At 39.7% G+C, this 19986-nt stretch overlaps 1 protein-coding gene across 1 annotated transcript; it reads right to left on the reverse strand.

Annotated features, from left to right (window-relative positions):
• Positions 1–8512: 8512 nt before the first annotated feature.
• Positions 8513–18798, reverse strand: cbsb (cystathionine beta-synthase b; the record flags this gene model as incomplete). The annotated part of the gene is made up of 14 exons (XM_083995982.1): positions 8513–8764; positions 9362–9446; positions 9527–9635; positions 10955–11089; positions 11189–11266; positions 12446–12551; positions 12682–12766; positions 12856–12978; positions 13513–13604; positions 13695–13899; positions 14005–14084; positions 15491–15625; positions 18187–18293; positions 18458–18798. The coding sequence occupies 14 exons, from the start codon at positions 18796–18798 to the stop codon at positions 8658–8660; spliced, it is 1788 nt and encodes a 595-aa protein (XP_083852108.1). The 3' UTR covers positions 8513–8657.
• Positions 18799–19986: the final 1188 nt, after the last annotated feature.

Below are 19986 nucleotides of genomic sequence, written 5' to 3' on the forward strand. Positions count from 1 at the left end.
TAGTTTTTATAACCTTTTCCAAGTTATGATCTTTTTTAATGATTTCACTATCAACAAGAGCTGCTCTTAAATTAACCCATACAAATATCTTTATTATTATCTATAGCCTGCACAGGAAAAAAATCAGTTTCCAGTTTCTTCTGCTTATTCTTTCTGTCTTTTTTTAAGCTTCTCATCTCTCCTTATTTGTTTACACTCTACAGCTTTGACCTCCTTGTCAGACTTTTTTTTTGCAGCACAAACAAACCTTCGGTGATTCCAGTACAGTACAGAGGGCTATTGTTCAATACGCCAGCAACGCAGACATCGTGGTGGCTCACTGGTCAGGGTCCATTCTTCACCATTAAACGCTGAACTGAGCTATTTTCAGACCTATTGATTTCTAAGAGGCGAATGGCGATGAGAATAGCTCGAGGTCGAACCATTTGGAGCGTTGACGCAAGTGTGACTTTCTAGGCAAGAGGTCCTGACTGCAGGTGCCCGTGACCCAGTGACTTCACTACAGCGAGTTAGATAACGGTGGCCCGGAGGTGCGATGGGTTGCACCAGCAGAGCTGTTACCGACACCGGCACCAAGGGACAAGAGGCCTGAGTCTAACTGGGTGACACAACCGCAGGCAACAGTGCAGTGACGGGGGTCCTCCGTCACTGCCGGTAGCTGTGCACTCACTGGCGTAGAAACTGATGGCGTTCAATTTGTGCCACTTAGATGGGGACATGTCATTCACACCACAGTGTCTGTGTCGTGTGTCAGTGTCAAGCGAGTGTTGACAGGCACACATTACATCTTCGCTGTGGATCTCAGCTTCTGATTTCACTCAGACAAAACACAGAGTGGTCACAATTTACTAATGACAGAACAAGTGTCCCAGTGTCATATCAACCACTGAACATGCACAGTACCACAGCCCTATAAACCTGGACCACAGCTAAATGTGATGCAGCATTTAGTAAATTATAACTCCACTGCAGTGAAAAGGACAATTTCAAACATTTCAAACCAGTGTCAAAAAAGGAGCGTATCTGCACACTTGTAAGTTTCAGTGTCTTTAATTGACCAAGCTTTCGGTCAGAAGACCTTCATCAGGGTTAGGTCTATGTAAGATACTAAAACTGATTCACTCCAAGTTCCAAACATTTCAAACAAAAAACAACAACAACCTCTTGGTGGCGCGAGAGGAAACATCACACAGTATGACCTCTGCCTAAAGTCATCTTAATTCTTTGCAAACTGTTGCAATATAGTGGTCAGGTCAACCAAACAACAGCCCTTACCATTCATATACTGTAGGAAAACACAGCTGTCTGCCCATACAGTAAACCTGTACTCACATCTGCAGCAACATGCATGAAAACACAAGTTAAACAGGTGGAAATAATGAATGATCACAAGTAGGGCTGCAAAATATGGGAAAAGCACCATATTGTGATTACTTAGCCATGAATTGCAATTATGATATGTGGCTGCTGTTTCAGTGTGAACAATGTCACAAAATCATTAAAGAAATTATTTTTGTTGGGGCTTGCACCAAACAAACATGAGAATAGGATTTGGAACACTTATGGTGCTAACTGGAATAAAATACATAAGCTTTCAACTGTTGCTGCGTGTTTTTTATACGTTATGATCAGACTGTAGGCTATATCAAATTATTTTATGAGGACGACTATTAGTTATGATGCAGCTGTCGCCATCTTGGTTGTGTGTGTGTGTGTGTGTGTGTGTGTGTGTGTGTGTGTGTGTGTGTGTGTGTGTGTGTGTGTGTGTGTGTGTGTGTGTGTGTGTGTGTGTTTAATAAATGTGGTAAAGTAAACACACGCTCCCATTAGCGTCTTTAAACACAGCTCGATGTCTTCAGGCCTTTTACTCACATGCTAACCCGGGGCTAATTCATTTGTTGGCTAGCTAGTTTACGAGCTAAGCTAACCAGCCAGACAAGTCAAACTTCTAATTGGTGCTAACGTGCAAAATAAAACAAACAATAAAATCTCACTTACCTTAATGGCACAGGCGCCTTTCTCTTGTTCTGTTCGTCGGGTGACCACACAGTGGTGAATAATAATCTTTGTCCGAGATTTGCATTAATATCTATTATCTTCCAAAAGGGACGAACACAGAGGTTCTTTAGAATGGAGCAGACAGTTTGCGAACTGTGACGTAACAACGGTCGATTCCCAGGCCACGCACCCCGCTCTTTACAGTCTATGACCCCGCTATGCGTAACTTTTAATAATGTCAGTAGTGATTTAGTAGTGACTTTATTTATTAATGTATTTTTGTTTTGTTTTGTTTTTTGCACCAGTTTCTACTGTAAAGTTTGCCATTTTTAACATTTGCACATTCTGTACACATCCTCAAGTAAGTGCATCCTTAATTTCTTTGTTTTTCATGGTTTTCCACTTAATTGCATGCGTGTTTATGAAACGTTTGTGTTTAAATTGGTTAAATTAGCCTCATTAGCTTACTGTATGAGCATAATTTATGTTTTCTTACATCTGTTAATTTATTTATTCTCTTTTTCCACTTAATATGATGGGGAACAATCTCAGGGCATGTATGTTTACATTCTGTGGTATGCCTGTTCAAACCCTACAGTCTGCGGTTCAAGGCAGGGTTGTGTGGTGTTGCATGTAGCCACTGTTTGAACAGTGGCTGCATGTGCTTGCAAAGCGGTCAGCCTGCATAAGGGTCAGGCTCTGTGGTTTTCCAGTGTATTTGAAGCAAGGGTTGAAGGGAGGACAGGGTGGGGAGTAAGAAAGACTGGGACGGAAAATGCAGAGATAAAAGTGCTGCTGACATGTTAAAGCTATGGGAAAACTGATCGTGGTATTTTCCAAAGATGGAGAGGCCTGTGAAAAGGTCAAGAGCTGATTTATCATTTCCTTATTAAGAATACATCAAGATACTGTAGGCCTACAGGACAAATTTTAGATACATGTGTGCACAAACAAGAACAAGCTGTATGAGTTCTCCATGTATTGACCAATAGTTTTTATAAATTATTATAATCATACTCTGTATTTTATAAAAGAAAATATTTTTTTTTAATTATTAAAAGTCCTCGGATCCATGTAGTGACTCTCAGAGAGGCCTGTCCCTCAGATTCAGACGTGCTGTATAAGGCTGAGGCGTGTGGACTACTATGTCCCAGACAACATTTAGGGTGTCATCATCATATTTAATCATGTTCTGCCCCAGGAGATTATTTTAGGGTCTCAGGGACCCCCCCTCTGCTTGAAATGAAATCACTGGTGGGTCTTTTTTCGCGACTTATACCTCACCCTCCTCAATTAGTATACAAGACCTGAAGCCTTAGGCAAATGATTACCCTCCAAGTCTGCAATTATTCTCATTAGGCAAGGGGAGCGTTGAAAGGCTGAGAGTGAACTGGATGTGCGTCATACATAATTTCCAAAGACACCCACTGTTTTCAATCACCAGTCACACACTGGCAGCGATTTGTGGTGCTTCAAATGAGCTGTTGATTCTGAAAATGGTTTCATTTTCTCATTACGTCAAGAAGCAGCCAGATCGGAGCAGACCCCCCCCCCCCCCCCCCCCTCCCAAACCAAACAGACCTGGTCACAGACCAAATGAGAGGGAAGGGGAAAAAATAGATTATATTTACTGCACCTCTTCATTTAGATAGGTAGAAGGTGATCACACTCAGCGGGGCTTTGTGGACTGGAGAGATACAAAGCAAAGAAAAACACACCATTCATTCATCCATTCATTCACTGCAGACAAAGACAGTAACTGTGTGCTGTTTATCATCGAGAGTGAGTTAATTTCACCTCTCAGAGCTGAATCTCAGCTCAGTCTTATTGCTGAATATGTGGCCGATTTTCAACACACCAATTCAGATTTGATTCAGATATGATTTAAACAATGACCTTCATCAATACTCAATAATGTATAATCAATGGCTGGATGGAAGGATGGAGATTTTTTTGTGTGTGTCATCAGTCCAGGTTTCTGAATCTTACTGGGATTTGTCTTGACTCATTCTTGACTTGCGCTCTTCGGATATTTTCACCATTTCCTAGTTTTCCTGTGTGCACCTTGCATGGTCGCTCCTTTTACTCCTCTGACATAAAAGCTCAGGGCTCATGTTGCAGGACTCCTGGTTCTTTTTGTTGCAGCGGATAGATTTTCATGATCTTCTTGACCTCTGAATGAATCTGGGGTTAATCAGATTTTTCCTGGATTTCACTTTGATGGATAAGAATCTAAAATACCTACAGTAGTACCTAACTTTTTGTATCTTCAAGTAGGCTACTTGAGATCATGATCTTGTGGTGACAGTGGGATGAGATCTAATGACCACGTGTAGAAGACAGTCAGTGGCAGAAGACAGTCATGTCTTGTCTTGTCTGAGGTTTAGTTGCGCAATTAGTGCATTGCACCCTCAGACCCTTTTTAAAATTGAAGTTGATGGTTAGAGTTTCAAGTTCATCACAGTAAGTGTCACTTCCACATGAAGTCAATATTCAGAGATGTTGTTTGAAACGTTTCCATTTGACACAAAGAAACACATTTTTGTGAGAATCTGGCTTCTATGAATTGACATTTTACTGCCTGTGATTGGATTTGTACGTCTGCAATTTGTATGACGAGATGATGCAAAAACAAATGCAGTGACTTTTTTCTACTGAACTTGTATGTTATGACTTTAAAAAAAAAAAAAATCCAAGCACTGTCAATTTTGCATGAGGTTGGTTAGCGGCCTACACAAGGTGCTGTTCGTAGTGGAGTGTCCCTTAATCATGAATTCAGCATTTCATTTTTAAAAATATCATGTTGTTTTTTATTGCTGTTACAGACTCACAAGTGGTTTCTGATTGTTATGCTAATTATTGGGAGACTAATACTGAATCAACAAAAAAAATACCAGAGGGACATGAATAAGTCTGATGTCACCTCCTTAATGAAAAACTTGACGTGATGTGACAGACAGAGCAGCCGTAGATATTTTTGTCAGGGTTTTTCCACTCTCTTCATGTTGTGTTTTCAAGAACAAGTCATTGAGCCAAATCAAATGACATTCATTAGACTGTGCGTCTTTCATGAGAGAATATCTGAGGTGTTTTGCCTCTATAAAGTGTTTCACATGTGTGTACACTGACTGACTGACAGACACATACAGTAGTTACTAGGCTCTGCTGCCTTGTTCTCACAGTGTGAGTGAGTTCTGCTCCCCAGTGGCCAACTGAGACATTACATGTTAGCGACAGGCCAGGTGAGGACCTGAGTTGAAGTAAACTGGATTTCTTTAAAAGAGCATTTTTTGTTATATCAACCAGTATTTCCTTAAAAAGAGCTCCTTGTCAGATGTATAATAAGATGTGCAATCCCATAAAAACATCTTAAATTGACATTAGCTCCTTCTCCTTTATTGAAAAAAATCCATCAAATTTTTAACCTAAAGAAAAAATAAACATCCTTCAATTAGGTCCAAAAGTCAAAGTGAAGTCACAATATAAGTGATGAGAAGAGAGCACAAATGAAAATGTCTGACCCAAAACTGTCTGTCAGTAGGCTACGTCATACACCAGTGTTGGAACAAAGTTACTACTAATATGTAGACCATTATTTACAGGATGTAGGACATTGTCCTCATGGTGAAAAAAGCTGCCTCCTGGCTTCATAGGTTTTAACCAAACTCCTTCAATTTTCACACATTACTTGTTGATTTAATTTGAAATGCAAATGAGTAGCCTACAAATGTCCATATTTGCCCATTTATCTCCACATCACCCTGTGGGCTTTAATTATGAAGCTGTAAATGCTGCCAGAGTGGACTACAAATTACTGAGTAATTTTAAATTGTGAATGAGAGATTGTGTTTTATTTTTAATACATTTGACAGTTTTATCTATTCAAAGTTAAATATACAGCATGCCAAAAAAAATGAAAGGGTTTTCTTTGCCTTAAATATCCTTGAAGCTGTAATTGCTGCCAAAGGGATTTCTACAAAGTACTGCATAATTGTGAATTTTAGATCTGATCTTTAATTTTTAATGCATTTGACAGTTTAATCCATTTCAAATTAAATATAAGACAGCATAAAGTCTGCAGGAGATGAGCGGTTCTCAAAGACTTTGTTAAGCCAGTCTCCAGGCTCCAGTCAGAGCTTGAAGGAAAAAACAGGACGTGAGGCTTCAAATGATGGAAAATTTAAACCTCTTTAGATCTGGTCTGGGATGAACTGGACAAAAGGGTGAAAGCAATCTCAATTGTGAGAGTTTGTTTAACAGGGCCTCCAAGCAATATTTGATTTCCATTGCAGACAGTGTGTGTGGAGTGAGTCACAGTTCAGGTTATAGGCTATCTCTTATTCTTCAGAGAATCTATAGGACCTCTAAAACTTTTGAGCAGGTGTGGAAATCCAGATTATTATTAGGAAAATCCAAAAGCCTTTATTCAAAAATGGCTATTAAGATAAAAACAAAAAGTGCCGTGCGTTTTCGGCACAAAAGGCTTCCTCAGGGTTATTATTATTTATATCACAATCTATCTGGATAAAACTGTCAGAGTTTTGTATCGCAGTGTGATGCAGGTTCTTGTTACTTGAGTCACTCCCTGTCGTACAAGCTTTCCAGGTTTTTCTGCCACTAGGGGGAGGCACTCAACCACCTGTCCATACCGGTCTGGTTTTGCAGGAAATAAACACAGCAACCAGTAACAACAGACTTCCAGCAGATGCACACAAAACCAGGACAAGCCTCAGTCTGTAAGGCACAATATTTTACTCCAATGACAATACCAATAGACTTTTCCAATGATTTTATTCAAAACTTCAGTAGATATTTAACTGCAACTTTGTTCCTTCAGCAGTAAAGTTTATTCTTAAATCTACAAAACTGTACACTGATAAAACAATTTTGAAAAAAAATCTCATCATAATCAAAGTGCATGAAGATGGAAATGAAAACCCATGCATACAATGGGACATGGGACAGAATCAATCATTGCATTGATTGGGAAGTCAACGATCAGGAGTGAGTAGATGGGAGAGAGATCAGGGGGGTGGGACTTATTTAAACAATGTAAAACATTTTTTCTCCAGTCGAGTTTTCCTGAAGACAGGATCGAAACACATTTAATTTAAAAAGAACTTAAATGCTTAATATTATGTAAAAAGAAAAATCTCACCGATAAAACTCACATTAAACAACACCGGACAAATGTCTTTAAAAGCTATGAAAAACCATCGATCTATCCCTGTCTCTGTTCATATGTTCTCACTGCAGATGTAAACCATAATAAATTACAAATAAATCTATAAAAACACAACCTCATACTTGATTTAACAACATGATATATTGCAGAGGAGGCTGGTCCATTGAGGCAGAGGAGGTTGGTCCTCCTCTATTTTTGAGAGGCAAAAGGAAAATTTATTTTTTATTTAAGAAAGAGTAACTGGTTGAAATAAATCATTACCAAATCTCAGTATAATTTATAAAATATTATATATGTATTTTATCATAAAAAAAGTTTGTTTTTTGGAAGAAAATCCACTTAAAACGGCTCAACTGCGCCGCCAGCAGGCTCAGGAGACAGAGCAGGCTGTGTGAGGAGCAGGGAGCAGGAAGGTGGGGGCTCTACGGAGGTGGCAAGATTTTTACTTCCCTAACTGGCCTCGGGGCGGGATCTTCTTCCATTGACTCAATGCATTTAGGATGTCTTCATCCTGACCTGTGATTGGCTAAGACACGTAAAATGACGTCATGACGGAGGAGGCTCTTCTGTACCAATCAGCAATCAGAACACAAGATTGACAGCAGGTTGGTCCAATGACAGTTCTCCAACCCCCCTTGGTTACTGTTGCTATGTGCGCCAAACTTTCACTCCCAGCCGTGCTGCTTATGCTGCTCCTAGCACAAGAAATACGGAGTTTTCAGAGATATTGGCATCGATTTGAGAGGAAATATCAGCAGATTTCTGGATAAACTGTTAGGAGATATCAGAGAGAAGCAGTCAGAGAGATTGTTAATAGTTTTCAGTTACGTGACCTGGGCAGCTGGAGGGTAAACAAAGACACGACCGGACTTTTTTTTTTTTTTCTCCGCCATCAGCTCAGGTAAAAGCATAGCTATATCTAAGAGGTAAAAGCCAAATATGTATGTAATTTGAGTGGAACACTTTGTTTTGTTATTAATAATTACAGATTTTCATGGTTTTTGTTTTTCCTTTTTAAATCAGAGGGTGTAAATCCCCACTGTGGCATTTACAGGTGTTGAACACTGGCCTGCTTTTTTTTTTTTTTTTACATCCCACATCCAAGATCATGGCTCTGTCTTTTTCATTAGGCCTGTGTTAATCTGAAAACAGTAAGATTTAATAAAATTATGTTGTTTTTAAGAAATCTTGTAAGACATTGTTTTACTGTTTAATTTTCATTGAATATAATAAAGTAGGGAGAAGTAGTGCTATAAAATAAAATGAGGCCGTGGACTGGTGTTCCTCCTGTCCTCCCTAATTTTTTCAGTCACCAGCCGCCACTGATATATTGATACTACAGAGGATCTAATGCTGCTGTGGAACAAAAGTCAATGAATCACCTCCGCAGACACTGAAAATAAACGATTCAGACCAAACCACAGCTGATCACGTGCTGCCTCCCAGTAGGTAACTAGCCAGTATCAATCCCATCTTAGTCTTCAGGAAGTTTTTCATGTGTAATGAAGAAGTTGAGGAGGTCAATCACTGTCACAACACTTAACACAGTCAGCCTGTGACGGGTCGACCCATCGGTCACATCTGGAGAAACAGACGACAGCAGTTGACAATGACATGAATAAAAGAGGAAAAACTAAAAACATAAGAGGATAATTAAAATATAATTATCACAACCTGACAACATTTTAAGACTGTTGTGGCTCTTCCAATATGAAAATAGACAAAACAGCCAGGGCGATGAAGAGGTGGGCATAGTAACAACAACTTTTTATAGAAATAAAGCATGTTTGCAAGAAGATATACAACTATCAAATTCTAAAATCTCAATTTTCACTGCTAAAACTGTAATGATGTTGAGCAGCAGGTAAATGAAGCTACAACAGCAGTGTTTTTTTCATCTGAAATATCTCATACCAGAAATATTATTATTTCATCATTAAAATATTATTCCTGAGCAAAGATAATGACACATCACATTGAACTATTGAAGCATTCAAACATTTTTAGTTGCAGCTTCTCAAAATGTGAGGATTTGTTTCTTTATAACGTAGGCTATGTGATATTTTTAGGTATTAGATAAATGGAGCTGTCTTAAAGTCTCATAAACCCATGCACTGTCTGCTCTAAAATAAAAGACAAAAAAGAAGATAAATAAATCATAAATATAAAACATCTTACACTGGGTAACATCAAGCACCACCGGAGCAAAGCTGTCTGTTTGGAGGATGCGTGACAACTTCCCCAAACTGTCCATCAGGCGCACCTGAGAGCACAAATATTGATTTATTAATTAGCTGTATGTGTGCATATCATGTGTCATTTAATGTGTTTCTACTCACGGACCTGTTTGAAATTCTTGCTGAGAACTTTATTGACAGTGTCTGAGGGTTTGATCCTCCCAGCTGACAGAGAGGACAGAAGGTTTTGCAGCGTCACCATCCCCACAATAACACTGGGAACACACACACACACACACACACACACACACACACACACACACACACACACACACACACACACACAGTCGTGTCTAGGTGACTTTACGGGACACAAATTGTACTGACTTACATACAAATCATTTGCTCCTCCTTCTTAACCATGACTACTACTATCACTTAGCTTTAACTTAAACCTTAAAACACATGTCAGCTTCAACTTTAATGATTTACAACAAGGGGATGCTCCCGTATATTTGTGCATCTCTGCAGCTTCTCTTCCTGCTATTGAGGACATCTATATGAAGCGTAATGTCTCAGGAGAGCAGAATAACGTCTGCAAGGACTCCTGCCACCCAGCACACACAGACTGTTTGCCCTCCTGCCCTCTGGGAGGCGCTACAGGAGCCTCCGGACCAAAACCAACAGGTTAAGGAACAGCTTTTTTAACATCAGCTGTCTCCCCGCTGAACTTTATATTCATATATTATTCCATACCTTGTACTTCTGCAGTTATATATTTGTATCTGTTGTTTACTGATTTTACACTCTGGTTAGATGCAATCTGCAATTCGTTGTTTTGTATACCGATGACATGTGCAATGACAATAAGAGTTGAATCTCATGTAATATAATCTAATATGACTGCATTAAGGTCATTACAGCATCAGTACGCAGACCTGGGGTGGTGCGGTGTATTCTTCTCACAAATAAATGCAAAGATGTTAATGAAAATCATAAAAGCTGAAGTTAAAAGTATCATAAAAGCTGCAACCCTTCAGTTTCTGTGCACTGGACATAATTGGATCATGAGGTAAAAACAACACCTGTAGAGCTTTAACCTGCTCTGCACCATGGATCTATTATAATATAATACATCCATCATATAATACATAATATAATATAATATAATATAATACAATACATCCATGCTCTGCACAAGTTTATTAACTGCTGCATTTTAATTGAAAACAAAGAGGAGATCGTGTATTACTCCTGTACTAGCTGCTATGCATTGACTCCCTGTTTCATGTAGAATCAATTTTAAGGTGTTTTATTCCATCTATTCATAGCTGTAAATGGTTTGGCCTCCTCATCACCGATTGTCTGTTGTTTTCTGTCCATCCATGAATCCTTAGGTTGTCCATCCATAGCGGGGCTTAAATGTTTCAAATGTTTTCTGCAGTAAAAGTTATAATGTGTTTGTATTTATTTCCATAATTAACATAGACATTGTTTCATTGATGGTTGATTATTGATTGTACAGCTGAGAAACTGAATTTCCTATGGGATAAACAAAGTATTTATCTATCTATCTATCTATGAGGAGATTTACCCAGACTCATCGACGACTGGGGCCTGGTCGAACGCTCGCTCCCTCAGGATCTCAACAGTTTTCTGGCAGGACACACACGGTAGGACAGTGAAGGGGACGGGCAGCTCTAGACTCTGGACAGTCAGGCTCCACCACCTTAACGGAGGTGTCAGACACGTGTTGTTCAACACTCATCATCAGCACCTTTATATCACCACAGGTGAGACGTTATTGTTTTTATTGATTTATTATTACCAGGGGTTGAGGTCCATCGGGGCTTCCAGACTGAGGAAGCCATTCTCAGACATCCATTCATCACGTAGGAACTTTGACCTCGAGGCAAAATGAACAACAGTGAGTTTGAACAGGTGACAACACAAAGCAGAGGTGTAAAATCTAATGGTTTTGTTTGTTTAGCTGCAAAAATCATCAACTTCTCACATTAAGGTTACTGGTTGTGTATTTCTACACTGGATTTTGGTTTAATGTCTTTGTTACTGGGTGGAGCAAATTTTTAAGGTTGTGTGTTTTGGGGACGTCCTGTTTATCTAAGAGTTTAAGATGCTGTGGGAAGCTGTTGCCTCTCTGGTGCAACTTTTAGAGGATGTTTTCTGCACCATCATCCTGTAACTCTCTCCTCCTCCTCCTCACTTCCTGTAACCTCTATTCTATTTTCTCTGTCTATTAAGGGAGAGTACCGTAGCCTAATAGCTACAAAGATAGGATGAGATAACCTTATTGTTGATATTGTCTAATAAATAATAAAGGCTGGTAAGAGCAACATCCTCTGCTATGATGAAGCACTGAGATCCTTCATTCAGTCTAGTATACTAGCAATTAGCATGTAGTGCCTTAAAGGGATAGTTCAACATTTTGGCAAATAGGCCCATTGCCATAACCCCTATAGTCTTAGCAGTAGGTTCAATACCTTTATTTATTGGTGCAAGCTATTTTTAGAACGGCGGAGCAGAGCCGCAAGCTGCTCAGAGCTATGCTACAGAGGCTCATGGGATTTCTTGGTTTCCCTCATCAAACTCATCAAATACACAATCCAAAAACTCCAACACGCTCTGGTGGACAAGTTGTGACCTGCACATTCACCACGCTATGAGATAATAACAGAACGTTACCAGACAGAGTTGTTTTCGAGGTAAATGCAGAGACTGCTTGCTGAAAAACTGTCCCTGAAGGCAACGTGCAACAGCGGTTTTGCATGAATTTGCATGTATTTGATGAGTTTGATGAGGGAAACCAAGAAATCCCATTAGCCTCCGTAGCGTAGCTCTGAGCAGCTCGCTGCTCTGCTCCGCTGTTCTAAAAATAGCTTGCACCGACAATTAAAGGTAACAAACCTACTGCTAAAACTATAGGGATTATGGCAATGGGCCAATTTGCCAAAAATGTTGAACTATCCCTTTAATATAGTACAGCATGTCATATGGTTTTCATATTTACTTCACATCTGTCTGTGAGTACACTATAGATTCTTCCACATGTGTTTGTGTCTCTTACATGTAGTTGCGGACGGAGTCGGGCAGAATGACCACACAGCGCTGCCCCTCCTCCAGCTGCTGCGCCATCTTCACTGCTGCTGCCACGGCCGAACCCGAGCTGCCGCCTGCAGCAACACAGACACAAGATCAAAAGCACAACTAAGACAGTGTCGCAAAGTGATGGATGATTGTGCTGTGGTATAATATTTTTAAAAACCTTAACTGGTTAAACTTAGCTGGTCATTATGAACCTACCACACAGAAGACCCTCCTCTCTGATCAGCTTGCGTGACATGGTGAAGGTCTCCGTGTCGGTTGGTTTATACCACATATCAACAACCTGCGCAGGAGAGCAGTTGGCCCCAAAACACATGATTATCTCTCTATATGCAAGATAAATCTTACACAAAGATACTCAAATACACTCACAGATGTGTCCAAAACTGTAGGGATGAATTCATATCCAATGCCCTCCACCTCATACGTCATCTGGTTATCACTCTTCTCCTTGGGTTCAACCACGATGGAGCCTTCAGGGACCACACCGACTATCTGAAAACAAAACAAGACCACTGAGCTATAGCTGGAAACACAAACAGCATTTTTGAAAGAGAGGAATCAGTGCCGTGAAAAAAGTATTTGCCCCCTTCCTGATTTCTTACTTTTTTGCATATTGCATATAGTGATTTCTTGATTCAACAGGTCTGGCAGGGTGTGGATAGTGAAATTGATGTCAGCTTTGGATAGTTTGGATAGCTTAATAAATGAAATCGTCATTCAAAAACTGCATTTTATATTTACTTTATTTATGATGATCTTAAACATTTAAGCGTGACAAATATGCAAAAAACTAAGAAATCAGGAGAGGGGCATATACTTTTTCACGGCACTGTATATGTGCACACTTCCTCTGGGTTGACAGCATAAAATACTTATTGCACAAAGTAAATTTAATTAAAATCAAAGTGTGAAATAGCCCTAAGCCACAGCTAATCTCATCACAAGATCAAAGACATTCCACACACAGATGTGGTTGAATAAATCTCCAGTCAAACAGGTTCTTAATGACAATAAAGTGTGTCCTGCCTTGACGTTCGGGCACCTCTCCTTCAACTTCCGAGCGACACCCGTCAGCGTGGCGCCTGTGCCAGCTCCCGCCACCAACATGTCCAATTTACCTGAGGGTTGGAAAGATTTCCGTCTTAAAACTAAACCCAAAGATTCACTGTTGAGTTGTAAATGGCAGATACACAAACAGATACACAAACCATCGCACTGCTCCAGTATCTCCTCAGCTGTGGTGTCGTAGTGAGCCAGGGGGTTGCTGGGGTTTCGGTACTGGTCGAGGATGTGCGAGTTGGGGATCTCACTCTTTAGACGCCAAGCGACACCTACGTGAGATTCTGGTGAATCGAAAGCCGCGGATGACGGCGTGCGCACAATTTCTGCCCCGAGAGCTCGCAACAAATCCACCTGGAGCAGACACAGTAGAATAGGATTTTAATAAGCTGAATGCTGCCAAAATGAATAATTAAAAAAGGGCTTTATTTAAAAAAAAAAAAAAAAAAAGCTGCTTGCCTTTTCCATGCTCATCTTCTCAGGCATGGTGATGATGCAGCGGTAGCCTTTCACCGCAGCTATGAGGGCGAGGCCGATACCTGCAGATGGGTATCAACCGTTTTAAGAATTCTTTTATCCCAACTTCCATCAAATTTCTTAACAATACTGCTTGAGTTTGTGCAATAATTATTATAGTGCTCTTACTATGGTGAATTTATGAAGTGTATGTATGTGTTATGTTATGTTATGTTTAGGGCCGGGACTTTAACGCGTTAATTACGATTAATTAATTACACAAAAATTAACGCGTTAAAAAAACGCATTTTAATCGTTTGCAGAGCATAGAAAGTTTGGGAACCACTGGGTTACTGAGTTTTATTAATGTTTACATCAGGCTGAGTTCAACAAATCAGTTTATGCTACTGTGATTTAAGTAGCCTATACTACAGTAATCATCATAGTGTATTGGAAGGAAAGACCATTTAATCTGTATGTATCAAATATCGATTAATGAATTAATCTATCATTTGCATCCCTAGTCTGTTGGTCTTGGTTAAGTACCACCTTGAATGCTTAAGCTTATGTATTCAGTCATTCAATGGTATACTAAAATCCATGTGGAAAAAAATGCTTCTCACTGTTCTCAGGTCAAATATTTATATGCGATTAAAATGTGATTAATTGCGATTAAAGCAGAAGTGAGTGATATATTTGTGTTAATATAAGTCTTAAATAGTTATATCTTCCGACAGCAATCACTTACATAGATTGTTTGGACTGAAGTACGGGTCTCTCAGTCCCTCTGCTCTGCTCTGAGCCGAAGAGAAAACATTTATCGTATCCTACAGTTTTTATCCAATGAGGAGAGAGAACGGCATGCAGGGCTGTGTGTGCAGCCAAGGAACGCCGTGAATGTGGCGACGTAGCGACGAGGACTGTTATGGTGCGTTCAAGGAAACTCGTATTTTTCCGACCGTGAAGTGGTACCAGTTCGATCTGGTACGAGTTCACCGGTCGGAAGTTACGAGTGGCCGTTATAGTGACTTTCACCGGTAAAACAGGTCGGAAAAACACGAGTGGGTTGCCTGGAACGCTACAAAGTCGTAAATTGTGACTTGAAGCTGTAATTTACGATTTCAAAAGCCTGCCTGGAACGCAGCATTAGCGAAAACGACCGCATCACTCACTTCTGCTTTAATTAATTACAAAGCCTCTAATTAATTAGATTAATTTTTTTAATCGAGTCCCGGCCCTAGTTATGTTATGTTATGTTATGTTATGTTATGTTATGTTATGTTATGTTATGTTATGTTATGTTATGTTATGTTATGGGATAATGTGCAATGCGGTTATGTCTTGTGTTTGCTGGGTTGGTATGGCTGAGGTGTATTGTGTTTTTTGTCATTGTGGCCATCAAGGCATTTATGGCGCAGCTACAGTGTCCAAGACAAATTTCCCTGACAATAAAGTTTATCGTATCGTATCGTAACCACAAGTAGGCTACCTGTGTTTCCAGAGGTGGGCTCGATGATCGTGTCTCCTGGTTTGAGGAGCCCGGCTCTCTCGGCGTCCTCCACCATCCGCAGGGCCATCCTGTCTTTCACGCTGCCTCCTGCATTGAAGAACTCACATTTGGCCACTAAACAAACACACATAGGGAACAAACATAAATATTCTGTGAGTGAGTGTGTTTTTAAAATGATTTATACATTGATTTTCTGTGGAAACACTCAACAGTTTTTGATGTGTAAGATCAGTAGTTTTAGTTTCAAATGAATGAATGTAGTACATTTCAAACAATATTATAATAAAAAAAAAGCAAAATAAAAATGCGATAAACAAAAGAATTGTTCAAAAAGGAGGAGAATGAAGCACACGCTTATCCGACCCTACTCCTATTCTCTTCCCTTTTTATAATTCCTTTAGAAAACTATATAATATTGAACCATACTGTCCCATATTACAATTTATGCTCACCACCTCCCACTTCCTCTTCTCTATACCCTGAAAATATATTATTTTTAAACATAATCTAACCCATTGCACAAAGTCACGCCACAAAATGAAATGCACATACTCTTCAGATTAGTACGGACAGATATAGTCTTTCTTAAAATTATATAATCCTATAGTCTCTGTTAAGTAATCAGTCACATTATAAAATAACAGAACTACGTATCTACGTATCACTAATGGTGTACAGTCAGTGGCCTCTGAAACATCCTGCTCATACCTGACTGCACTTTGCATTTGTGGCAAACCAGTGAGAGCCGAAGCAGATTAAGAATGACAGCAGTGAACTAATTTTGGACATTATATTTGGGTAAATCCAAGGGGTCATCCAAAAGACCAGAGCTTCCCATTAAAACACGCCCTCTGCTTTTTCAGAGGTCGACGCTCCTGCTAAAATTTGGAAGGGCTACAAATAACTCTGGAGTGAACTGGAGAGTAATAATCCCCATCATGTGAAAGCCGTACGAATATTAGGTGTAAGATCTTTTGTCTCACTAAACCACAGGAAAAAAAACTGCAACTTGGCTTGGTGGATTTTATAATTAGGAGGTTTTAAAATGATGCCTGTGACAGATTTCATCCTCGCTGAACCCAACGACTGCACTGAGCTGAGCTGGCAGATGCAGATGGTGCAGCTGAGAAGTGGCAATTTTTTTCTTTTTTTTGAAGTTGAATTTTAATTGCAGCTGTGTCACCTCGTTCATTTTCAGCGTTCAGGCGTCTCCACACTCAGACAAACCCCCCAGGAGTCACAGAGTGGTCAACATGACAAAGCCCACAGGCTACATGATACCTTAATGTTCCCTTCTTTTAATGGGCATGCAACAGGGAAAACGTTTTATTAACAGTCCTTGATACGAGCACTGAGAGCTGTTCTACGTGTATGCATGTCTCAAGTGTTTGTCTGCTCGACTCAGTCCCTGAAGGAGGACGTTCAGTACCCAAACACAGCAGGTGATATGAATTACATTCACATGCAGCCAACACAACCTCTCAGTTTACTTCCTGCTTCAGGCAGGAGAACAACAACTCTGTTGTTACAGGCCTGAGGTGTCTCTAATTACTGATGGAGGAAAAGTAAATATTACTCTCACACCTTGTTCCTTCTCATCATCGTATTTATCTTTCTTACAGTCGCTCTGGACAGCAGCCGAGGCAGCATGTGAGACTCTACAGGGTTAACTTACACTAAAAATGCATCATATATTAATTTGGTGAAAAAGAGCAGATGTGAAATCGTTTTCTTAGGACTATTCTTTTAGTTGCTCTTATTGGCTAAACATAACTATCCTGTAAATACTGCTATTGCTACTACTAACATGTTCACTACTGTTACTCTATTGCCAATAGCATACTGCTACTAATACAAGTATTCCTACTATCTGCTAAAACTACTGCTAGTACTCACTGGCACACTACTACTACTGCTACTGCTACTACTACTATTACTACTATTACTGCCACTAATCTACTACTATTTTGACCACTGGCAGACTACACTGTTGCCCATAAAGTTGTAATAATTTTGTTTTCAGACACATTCCTCTCTTTATTCCTATCATAGAGGTTAATTGTGGTTTAATTTTCACAGTGATATGTTTGGAAGAGATTGATCACTAAAGTTTTGAGAAGATTTACACTATATCTACTACTACTTCTCCCTACAGCTGCTTCTGCTAAAGACCACTGATACCAGGCTGGGATCGAACCCACAGGCGTCTTTTCTTGCAGAGTGGTGACACTACTACCTTTGCTGCCCTAATACTATTTACTACTACTGCTACTAGTCCACTTCTACTTCTACTACTCCCTACAGCTGCTACTACTACCTATATATACACCTACTACAGCCATTAGGCTGCCATTACTACCACCTACCTCAGGAATCAAACCCAGAACCTTCTTGAACAGTGCTAACCACTGAACCACTGTGTCTCCTTACCAGCTTATTATTACAATCATTTCTGATCCATCACACCCAGCTAACCACCTGTTCCAAGTGTTTCCCTCTGGCTCTAAAACTACCTTTGTCTGTGTTGAATGTACTGTCTGTCTCTTGCCAACACAGAACTATGTGCTGTAATATTATACTGTACCGAAAGCAAATTCTGCCGACTTGTTGCGCAGTCCTTAATAAATTAATCTGAATCTTAATAAACGAATCTGAATATTGAACTTTTTACTCACAAATGTCGCATTTGAGACCAAACTCCTTTGGGATTTTGTTCAAATGCACCAGCGGTGTCTGGCCAATTTTCTCCAGGATGTTGGGTAAGATGCTGGGGAGCCGGGGGCTTCGATGGACAGAGGAGAAAAATGAAAATGAATGTCACCTAAACCTAATGACAGTTTGATGGTCAAAGAAAACAAACACACTGAAGCATCGACAAAAGGCACAACAACGGTGTCTTAATGGACATAAACAGTTGTTATTTTCAAAGCATTATTTTACTTTTACCGTTCTGGGTGACGATGAGGTGACTCTGAAACTGGTGCCTCCAGTCTCCAAGTGCACTTGCTGGGCAGATCAGGGCGGATCCACTTCCTCTGATCGGCGGCCACTCTTCTGCTTTCTGTCTCAAACTCACCAGTTCCTCCTCTCTCGTGGCGAGATCCAGCCAGCACCTTGACACAGCCCTGTTGTCCATTTACACGTAGCCTGTCTCCTCTGGTGACGGCTGCTGTGGCGTCCCCGTTCACACTGGAAGACTTCTGACCCCAAGTGGCGCCTGAGTCAACTGCATGTGGGCAAAGAGTGGGAACATCCCGCAGGCATTTGCTTTCAGAAACAGAAGGCATGGCTCACCTGTAAGGAGATTGGACAGATGTTACAGTCAGACATGCACATTTACAAAAACATTTAGGTTTCTGACAACTACCTGTATATGACTAAACTTTACATGTTTATTTTTATCTTATTATTTTATCATTATGGGCTGAATCCTATGATAGTTTTGGTCATGTTCAGCCTCTAGTTGATCATTACATTTGCTAATTATTAATGTCTGACGAGTTACGAAATGACAGATATTACAGACATTGCATCACATAAGGTGTGTCCTTTAACAGATGCCGATAGCAAATAGGTGGAAGAGCTCTCAGATTTTTACATTAAGAGTTACAAAGGCAAATATCAATATAAGCACATCTGGAAAAAAAAAAACACTCAGTCACTCATATGTGCAGATGTTAATGAGGATTTTGGCTCAAATCTGACCAGTGAACACTTGTTCTATTTTTATTACTCACACCTGTATAGAAAAAGGTCTATGAAAGGATTAACAGAATAACTAAACATTAGAAGATTAACCTGCAAATATTTCTACAATTTGATTAAGCAAACTGCCAAAAGATTCACTGGTTTCAGCTTCTCAAATGTGAATGCTTAAATATTTACTGTCTTTATGTTCCTAGAATTTCTTTTAGACCTATTTTTCCTGGCATTTTATGGTCCAAGCAATTAACTGAGAAAGTGACTGACTAACTGAGGAAATAGTAGGCTATTTCATATCAGATCAAACATTTCCAGTTTAATAACAGACGGACTGGGTGATTATGGAAATTATTAGTTGCTGAAAAACGTTTTTCTGTATTCCTGGTAAATGATTAATCGCCATTTGGACTGTAGATCGGCCTAATCAACACATCTATCAAATGTTTACTTCTAAAAATCAATTTTCATTTCATTTTTCAGACTAAACAAGTAAGGACAAAAGGTCACACACTGATTAGTTTGTAATGTTGTGGTTTTAAAGTGAAAATGTGAGAATTTAAATAATCAGTTTTGTCAGAGGCAACACAATAACACTGATTAGGCTAAATGACGGATATTTGAAGGTCAACTAGCCTACTTTAAATGCAACAGGCTGTAGGCGGCTGTAAATTGTGTCGTCTTCATAAATATGATATGATAAATCAAACATACTTCATACTTTATCTCCTCAGGATCAATTAGAAAGTCGTGCACTCACCTGTCCGTCAGTGAAG

The sequence above is a fragment of the Trachurus trachurus genome (genome assembly GCF_905171665.1).
Source record: "Trachurus trachurus genome assembly, chromosome: 21".
NCBI lineage: Eukaryota > Metazoa > Chordata > Actinopteri > Carangiformes > Carangidae > Trachurus > Trachurus trachurus.